At 45.9% G+C, this 9,396-nt stretch overlaps 1 protein-coding gene across 1 annotated transcript in view; it reads left to right on the forward strand.

Annotated features, from left to right (window-relative positions):
* Positions 1 to 4,688, forward strand: part of Heatr6 (HEAT repeat containing 6) — a 44,557-nt gene extending 39,869 nt beyond the window's left edge. The window contains exons 18-20 of the mRNA XM_004664472.2: positions 1,044 to 1,140; positions 1,973 to 2,177; positions 3,737 to 4,688. Coding sequence (XP_004664529.2) covers positions 1,044 to 1,140; positions 1,973 to 2,177; positions 3,737 to 4,308 — 874 coding nt within the window. The 3' untranslated portion in view covers positions 4,309 to 4,688. The remainder of the gene's footprint in view (positions 1 to 1,043; positions 1,141 to 1,972; positions 2,178 to 3,736) is intronic.
* The last annotated feature ends 4,708 nt before the right edge of the window (positions 4,689 to 9,396 follow it).

Consider the following 9,396-nt stretch of genomic DNA (forward strand, 5'->3'; position numbering starts at 1 on the left):
ACATAAAATGGCCTGGATATCCATGACCTCATAGTGCCTGACACTACCTACACAAGACCATCATAAGAGGAGGGAAAGACCATGACATCAAAATAAGAGAGAGACTGATTGAGATGGGGAGGGGATATGATGGAGAATGGAATTTCAAAGGGGAAAGTGGGGGAGGGGAAGGGTATTACCATGGGATATTTTTTATAATCATGGAAAATGTTAATAAAAATTGAGGAGAGGTCTGAAGAGATGGCTTAGGGGTTAAGCGCTTGCCTGTGAAGCCTAAGGACCCCGGTTCAAGGCTCGGTTCCCCAGGTCCCACGTTAGCCAGATGCACAAGGGGGCGTACGTGTCTGGAGTTCGTTTGCAGAGGCTGGAAGCCCTGGCGCGCCCATTCTCTCTCTCTCCCTCTATCTGTCTTTCTCTCTGTGTCTGTCACTCTCAAATAAATAAAAAATTTTTTAAAAAAATTGAGGAGAAAAAAAGCTTAAAAAAAAAACCTGGCTGTGGTGACACACACCTATAATCTCAGCACTCAGAAGACTGAGGCAGGAGGATCATAAGTTTGAGGTCAGCCTGGACTACATAGCAGGTTCCAGGCCAGCCTAGGCTATATAGTGAGACCCTGTCTTAAAACTTGGGGGGAAAAAAGTAAGTTCTTGGTATAATCTGAAAAGGCTTGTTAAATTGTTTTCTTTCCTTCCTTTTCTTCTTTTTCTTTCTTTTTTTTTTTTTTTTTTCTTTTGTTGTTGCAAGTAGAGAGAGGGGCAGGGAGAGTACATGGGCATGTCAGGGCCTAGTGTCAGTGCAGATGAACTGCAGACACACGCGCCACTTCAACCCGGGCCATCAGGCTGTATAAGCAAGTGCCTTTACCCTGAAGCCATCTCCCCAGCCCCGTTAAACTGCTTTTCTAAAATCTTTATAGTCATATACTTAGTGAATACATTTTTGTAGGCATATATATGTATATCTATATCTATATCTATATCTATATCTATATCTATATCTATATATATATGGTTTCCTTTTAACCTGTTTGTGTGGAACAGGGACACGCCAGACCCAAGTTTCCAGGAAGAGTTCTCTGGTCTCCTGCTCTTGAAAATGTTGCAGTCAGCGATAGCCGCCTCCAAGGACAAAGACAAGGTAACTCACAACAAAGCCTAGTGTTTTGTTTGCACACTTGTGGGCACAGTCACAGCATAGCTGGTGGTATACTGCAGTATAACATGCAGTGTTCAAAGAGTGCTCACGCTATAATGTGGCCCATTCCACACCTGCACAGTAATGTGTTGTTGTTTTTAAGTGAAATCGACAAGTAGGAAATATAAGGAGCCCTTGGCTTTGTATATTACTCAATAAATTTAGAAGGCTATGCCTGGTCTTTGGCTCAGGGGAACAGACTGAAATCCTGCTTGCGTGTTGATGGCCAGGTGGCATTGCTGTATTATTTAGCTCCCCAGAAGGTCAGCATGCTCACCTGTGTCTTGGAAGTTCTTGCACATCTTCACTAGACTGAGATGTCTGACGTTAAAGCACCCAGAACTATGCCTGGCCCAAGCCAAGTGCTTAATTAAGTACAGTGGTTCTGAAAACTTGGTAGTTGGCCACTGAGAACTTGCACCGCAGAGGCATGCTATCAGAATCTCTTGGGCGGGGCCTGGGAATCGGAGTTAACAAAAAACCTGCCTGGTGATTCTCATGTGCCTCGTAGGTTGAGGCCCTCCAGGATGCTGAGCTCCGTTTGCATAGACAAAGCTCTGTGGTGCAGGCTCTCACTGAAAACCTGAGAGAACATTACCTTTCTGAGAGCTCAGAGCTAGCCAGAAATGATCTTATAAGGTTCCTTGCAGGATAAATTAGCTCATTAGCTCTCTTGCTTTGAGAAATCTAGAGTGTGTTTTTTAAACAGGAAATGATACTTTCTGAAACATCTCTGGCAAAACAAATCCCTAAAGCTTTTTACATTTTATTCTAGGTTAAAAGCAATGCTGTCCGGGCTCTTGGAAATTTGCTTCATTTTCTACAACCCTGTCACATAGGAAAACCCAGGTTTGCTGAAATCATTGAGGAGTCTATCCAGGCCTTAATTTCTACTGTTCTAAACGAGGCTGCCATGAAAGTCCGATGGAATGCTTGCTATGCGATGGGAAATGTATTTAAAAATCCCGCGCTTCCCCTCGGTAAGATGGCTTCCTCTTCTGTCCATTGGAGAACTTTGGAAGGTGAATACCAATCGGGCTGTTGTGAAAGACCTTCCTCACACTCGTTCAGTGGAGTGATGAAATAAACCACCATATGTATATTCAGTGGTACCGTTTGTTGCCATGTAAAATTACATCTCCAAAGTTTTTTATACTCTCTTAAGAAAACTTACGTTAAGCAAACTAAAGCAAGTCTGACTCATTTCTACAGTGCAGTCTCGATAGATTATTGGGGGAAAGATGGAAAGTTAACTGGCCTAATCCATCATGGTTGCCCCTGGATGTGGTGAGTGATGAATAGGATTGTTTCTGCTTTGGTGTTTTGTTTTGTTTTTTAATTTCCACAATGAGCCTATGTAGTTTAACCATTACAAAAAAAGGTAAGAAACAAAGAAGCAGAATGGGAGTTACGTAGAAGTTCAAAATCTCATGAGTTCTTGGTTCAGAAGTGGATCCTCAGGGTATCTCATGTCATGAACGCATGAGCCTCCATACGTCATCCTGGACATCTTAGATGTGTGGCACCTAAGTCCCCAGATCTCAGTCACTTAGAAATGCCAGCAGTGGCCTTTTGCATCTGCCTCTGACAAGATAAGAGAGCTAAGTGTGTGTTCCTGGAGAGGGGAAATCCCTGGACCAGCAGGATGGGAAGGGAAACTGGCTCGGTCACCCCATCACCAGTTCCAGGCAGAGCAGCCTCTGGGAGCCAGTGGAGGAGGTGCCTTGTGTTTTCTACTGAGGCGGCAGAACTGTGAGGGACATGGAAGAAGGGAGCCAGAAAACTGACTGCAGACAGTGATGGGACCATAGTGTCCATGGAATGCAAAAGACCTGTCTGGGGCAACACAGGGGGCTGGGAGAGTTAGAAGCTGCCTTCTTCCCTGTCACTCATCTGAAAGCAGTAAGAACACCTTACCCTGAGTGGACAGTGGCAGTTCTGGGGAAGAGAGAAACAGGCTAATTTTCTGGGGCCTCTTGGAATGGGCAAATGATAGAAATCTGAGTATCTTAACCTTGACATGGAAAGTTTTCTTATGTTGTTGGCAATAAAATGTGTGCCTCACTGTGGCCAGAACAGTGTGTGGATGTTAATGTGGATGAGGTACAGCCTTTTTGCTGACATGAACAGGACTGCATACAGTTCTGAGGTGGCATACTGCTGAGGGGAAAGCTGGGGTACAGGTCAGACTGCACTTCTCCCACACTTCTGCTTTGAACAGAATCCTCCCAGAGAAAAAGCCTTTTTGCAAGTTGCCATCGTTGCTGTTCCAGGCGGCAGAGGCTGTGAGCGTGCCATCGGCTGGTCTTGGGGAAAAAGGGAGCCGGGCGGGGCCGGGGTGGTTGGGGTGTGGTGGCAGGTAGGTCAGTGTTCGGCCACATACCCAGAATCCTGCAGTAGGCTTTCCTGCTCTGAGCTCACAGGGTTATTGTGAGATTCGGATCAGGACACAGCACTGGAGCACACATGCTTCCTCCACCCTTCTCCCTCGCACCCTGCTTAGAGCTAAGGCTTTACTGGTTTTGTGGCTTCTCCCTAGGGACAGCCCCGTGGACCTCCCAGGCCTACAAGGCCCTGACATCAGTGGTGACGTCATGCAAGAACTTCAAAGTGCGCATCAGATCTGCTGCTGCCCTTTCTGTCCCAGGCGAGAGAGCGCGGTACGGGGCTCTGGAGCAGTACTCTCAGATCTGGAACTCACTGGTCACAGCCTTGCAGAAGAGCGAAGACACCACAGACTTTCTGGAATTCAAGTACTGTGCCAGCCTACGGACCCACATCTGCCAGGCACTGACTCACCTCTTGAGCCTGGCCACTGCCTCAGACCTGCCGTGCATCAGAGACACCCTTGAGCTCAGTGGAGATATGGTCCAGTCCTATATCCTACAGTTTTTAAAATCGGGAGCAGAAGGAGATGATGCCGGAGCAGCCCACAGCCCACAGGAAAGAGAGCAGAGCGTCAGAGTGGCCCTGAAGCACATACACAGTGTGCAGACACTGGCTGGAGACCCAGCCAAAAGGGCCATCGAGGGCTTTTTAGAAGAAATTCTGACTGTGTATTGTGATTCCTCGGGATCACAAGTGGCACTCCTCAGGTCATCAAACCAGTGACTTCCCCTCCTTCCTTTTAGATGTCAAAGGAGACCCAAGTGTGAGCGTTTGATACATGGGGTTCAGCCCAGGACAGGAACAGCTTCTCACCAGATAAGTAGAATGGGTGTGCAGCTACTTAAATTCTTCTCAGAGGGCTCAGCCACTCTGGAGAGTGGTTCCATGGCACTGGCCATAGTTGGGCTGGTGGAACCTCTAACCCAGGTAACCAGGAGCTAAGGAGTCAGGACATGGTGTGGGCCTAGCCAACTGGAGGTCTTAAAGGGTGTTTAGTCTCAGAAAGAAAACAAAAAGGAAAGACTTAGGAACTAGAATGTTGTATATTGTATCTTTTTTAAAAAATGTTTTTATTTCATAAAACCGATTTAAAAATCACCGTCTGATTGTGTAAGTTACATTTATAGAAAGCAACAAGCAGAGTACAGGCTTGGCCAGTTTGCATTGTTACAACTGCACCAGCTGCAAAACTCCTTGAACAGTTCGTCTTGGTGATACATAGCTACTGGGCCTGGCTTCCAGGTGCCAACCCCAAGGTTCCCTCCTGCCTCGCCAAGGCCCAGGAGCCAGGGTGAGTGCCTGGTACATGGGCTGCTCGCACAGGTCACAGCAGCAGCTTCTGTCTGAATTCTGCAGTGCCCTTCAGGAAAGCGTGGTCCCATTCTCTAAATATATGGTTGGCTGGCCATCTTTGGATGTGTACCTTCTTTAAAAGTTATTTGTGGGGGCCGGGCGTGGTGGCGCACACCTTTAATCCCAACACTTGGGAGGCAGAGGTAGGAGGATCACCATGAGTTTGAGGCCACCCTGAGAGTACATAGTGAATTCTCGGTCAGCTGGAGCTAGAGTGAGACCCTACCTTAAAAAAGAAAAAGTTGAGGCTGGAGAGATGGCTTAGCAGTTAAGCGCGTGCCTGTGAAGTCTAAAGATCCAGGTTCGAGACTTGATTTCCCAGGACCACGTTAGCCAGAAGGGGGCGCACACGTCTGGAGTTCGTTTTCGGGGGCCGGAGGCCCTGGTGTGCCCATTCTCTCTCTCTCTCTCTCTATCTGCCTCTTTCTCTCTTTCCTCCGTTGCTCTCAAATAAATAAATTAAATTAAACAAAAAAAAATTTTTTTTTTAAAAAAGAAAGTTGGCCGGGCGTGGTGGCGCACGCCTTTAATTGCAGCACTTGGGAGGCAGAGGTAGGAGGATTATTGTGAGTTCAAAGCCACCCTGAGACTTCATAGTGAATTCCAGGTCAGCCTGAGCTAGAGTAAGACCCTACCTTGAAAAACAAAACAAAAAATAAATAAATAAAAAGTTATTTGTGGGGTTAAGAGGTGGCTCAGCAGTTAGAGGCACTTGCTTGCAAAGTCTGACAGCAGTTAGAGGTAGTTGCTTGCAAAGTCTGATGACAGGTTCGATTCCCCAGTACCCATGTAAAGCCAGATGCACAAAGTAACGAATGCATCTGGAGTTTATTTGCAATGGCAGGAGACCTTGATTCACTTATACTCACTCTCACTTTCTGCTTCCTTCTTGCTATTTCTCTATTTCTCTCTCTTCAAAAAATAAATAATTTGTTTAATGTGTAAGCTGGGCGTGGTGGCGCATGTCTTTAATCCTAGCATTTGGAGGACAAAAGGAAGAGGATCAGTGGGTGAGACCAGCCTGGGCTAGGATGAGACCCTTCCTTGAAAAAAATAAAAAGAAAAAGAAAAGGAAAGAAAAAAGAGGTAAAAAGTTATTTGTATAATTTAGATGTTTACAAAGAGTTTTTAAATTATATTTTGATAATGCTGAAGCATTTGTGAAAATTTCATGCTAACTAATTTTTTGCTTTTAGATTTTATATTTGTCTCTTGGCCACAAATGATTTACTAGAATTATTTTGATCAGAAATTGAGGGATATGTATAAATTAATTCAAGTACTTGACATGTGCTGTGGGTTAAATAAGATACACAGGTGGGCTCATTGTTGTGATATAAGCCAGGCAAATTGCCATGCCAGTAATCTCACCACTCGAGTGTGAGGCAAGAAGATAAGTTTAGGCCAGCTTTGGCTATAATATGATCAGGTCTCAAAGATATTAAAGTAGAGGCTGAGGAGATGGCTCCTCCGTCAAGAGTACTTGCCATTTAAGCATGAGGGCCTGGGAAGGCCCAAGGTTGCTCAAGTTCTGTTCCCCCAGAACCCACACATAAAGCTGGTCATGGTCACTGATGTCTGTAAATTCCAGTTGGCAGAGATTGGATAACTGAAAACAGCAGCTCCAGGTCAAGGGAGAGACCTTGTACTTCAAGTACACCATTGAGTAATAGAGAAAAGCACCCGAAGTCCTCTGGGCGCACACGTCTGTGCACACACAGTGCACGTGTCTGTACACGTATGCACTATACGTACCATACCACACATACTCTATACATGCATACACACACACACAAATACCAGGTGTGTGGCACATCCTTTAACCCTTGATCTCAGGAGGCTGAAGCAGGAGGGTTGAGACCTTGAGGCCAGCCTGAGCTGCATAGCAGATAATAATTATTGTTATTTAATTTAGAATATGTACTTAAGGACACAAATGTATCTTCAGTTTTTCTCCTTGGCCCTTACGTTGCTCTTTTCCCTGTAATGTGGTGGTGATGGAGAAACTGCTGTAATAGTGCTGGGGAGCAGAGCGCTCGGGTTTACATTCGATGAACTTGCTTTTCTTTGGAGGTGATTCCAAAATGGATTGTTCCGGGGGGCTCTTGGGACTGGATCCACCTGCCAGACTGTCCTGTGCTCCTGGGCCTTCCTTCTTTTCAGGCCATTCTTAGTGGCAGCTTTTCTGATGCATTTGTAGGAAAGTGAGGAGAGGGCATCCCCAGCTGACTGCTGTGGTTCTCTGACCTTCCACCAGTGGGCAGAATCTTAGAGTATTTCTTTTGTTTGTTTCTTGAGGTAGGGTCTCGCTCTAGCCCAGGCTGACTATGTAGTCTCAAGGTAGCCTCGAACTTGGCGATCCTCCTACCTCTGCCTCCGAGTGCTGGGATTAAAGGTGTGTGCCACCACACCCAGCTATTGTTGGTTATCTTGAATACAGTTTCACATTTCTTTGTTGAGGCTTTGCAATTTCTGTAAGGGTTTCTAGGTCCCTGGAGTGGATGTTAATGTTCACCTACAGAGAAAAAGCAAGACTAAGCACCTCTAGAAACTCCAGGTGTCTGGGGGTCCTCGCTTCTGCCTCCGTGGGAGGTCCTGTAGCGCATGGAGCAGCTCCTCCTAGACTCCCTGGCACGGGAGCAGGAGGCACCTTAGTAACACTGCTGTGAAAGGAAGCCAAGCAGACAACAGAGCTAGAGCTGGCTGGCACAGAAGCAGCAGAAAGCCTGGCTGGTTCACTGCTCCAATTCGTCACAGCCCATCCTAGGCTCGGGCGGATCTCAACGGCAGTGCTTACCTGGGGTTCGGGAGGCCCTGGTTTGACCATGATGAGGCAAGCTGGAGACTCCATAGTGAATTTCAGGTCATCTTGGGCCAGAAAGAGACTCAACCTCAAAAAGAAAGAAAGAATTGCTGATACCCAAAATTATAATGGCTATAAGTAACATTTACTGGCTGTTTGGTTTTTTTTTTTTTTAATTTGCCAATTATACACCAAAATTTTCTAGATGCTTTTTTTTTGGTTTTTAGAGGTAGGGTTTCACTCTAGCCCAGGCTGACCTAGAATTCACTATGTATTCTCAGGGTGGCCTCAAACTCACGGTGATCCTCCTTGCCTCCTGAGTGCCGGGATTAAAGGTGTGTGCCACCATGCCCAACTCTAGAAGCTTTATCCTAATATATTTAAAACTCTTAGACAAATCTGTTATAATAAACAATATGTTTTGTATCTTATTATTTAAATTTTTCAACTACTTTTGTCTCTTTTTCATTTGTTTGGCAAACTTTTTTTTGACGTAGGGTTTCACTCTGGTCCATGCTGACCTGGAATTCACTATGTAGTCTAAGGGTAGCCTTGAACTCATGGTGATCCTCCTACCTCTGCCTCCCAAGTGCTGGGATTAAAGGCGTGTGGCACCACGCCTGACTTTTTTTTAAACTTTATTTTTATTTGTTTATTTATTTGACAGAGAAAGAGGGAGGGGGCAGAGAGAGAGCATGGATACACCAGGGCATTCAGCCATTGCACATGAACTCCAGACACATGCACCCCCTTGTGCATCTGGCTAACATGGGTCCTGGGGAATCAAACCTGGATCCTTCGTCTATGCAGTCAAGTGCCTTCACTGCTAAGCCATCCCTCCAGCCCTTGTTTGGCAAACTTTTTGAAAAGCATGTGGAGGGTATACAAACAGTGCAGGTGAATTATAGCAGTATGTGGCAGTGGTCGGCAGATGGAGCCAGAGATCACAAAGTCATTCAGATTGGTGTCAGAGGTTCTCACTAGAAACAGCGGCTAAGCCTGACTGCTCTCTGAGAGCCCCTGGGGAAACTTTAGTAACTTATAATAGGTACTGAAAGAGTCTGAGTTTAGAAGTCCTGGGCTTCCTCTGAGGAGTCCAAAAGCTGCAACCTGAGACTTGCCTCATTACAACATGCAGCACCCATGGTTCTCAAGCTGGTGTGGGGCAGAATCACTCGGGGAGCTGTGGAGGTGGCCCAAGCTGCTGCAGTTTTCGTCCCCTTGAGAGCCAGTATATTCCTAAATGTGGATAATGGAAGCTTGCATTAACAACATGATCAATATAAAATTCATGTTATCATACAAAATTCCAATATAATATAGTAACTGTAGGTATCAAATGTTTAAAAGAAATGAATGTGTGAGTGTGTGTTTAGTATTGGAGATGGAAACCAGGACCTCACACAAGCTGGGCAAATCTACTACTGAGCTCCATCCCCACCCTCTCAGAATATTGTGCAGAAGATATACATAAATACCTCCAGCATGCCAGTCTCAGCCACTGCAATGGAACTCCAGAGGCTTGCACCACCTAGTGGTCATGTGCGACCTTGTGCTTGCCTCACCTTTGTGCAGCTGGCCTATGTGGAATCTGGAGAGTGGAACATGGGTCCTGGGGCTTCGCAGGCAAGTACCTTAACCGCTAAGCCATCTCT

The sequence above is a fragment of the Jaculus jaculus genome, chromosome 9 (genome assembly GCF_020740685.1).
Source record: "Jaculus jaculus isolate mJacJac1 chromosome 9, mJacJac1.mat.Y.cur, whole genome shotgun sequence".
NCBI classification, from domain to species: domain Eukaryota; kingdom Metazoa; phylum Chordata; class Mammalia; order Rodentia; family Dipodidae; genus Jaculus; species Jaculus jaculus.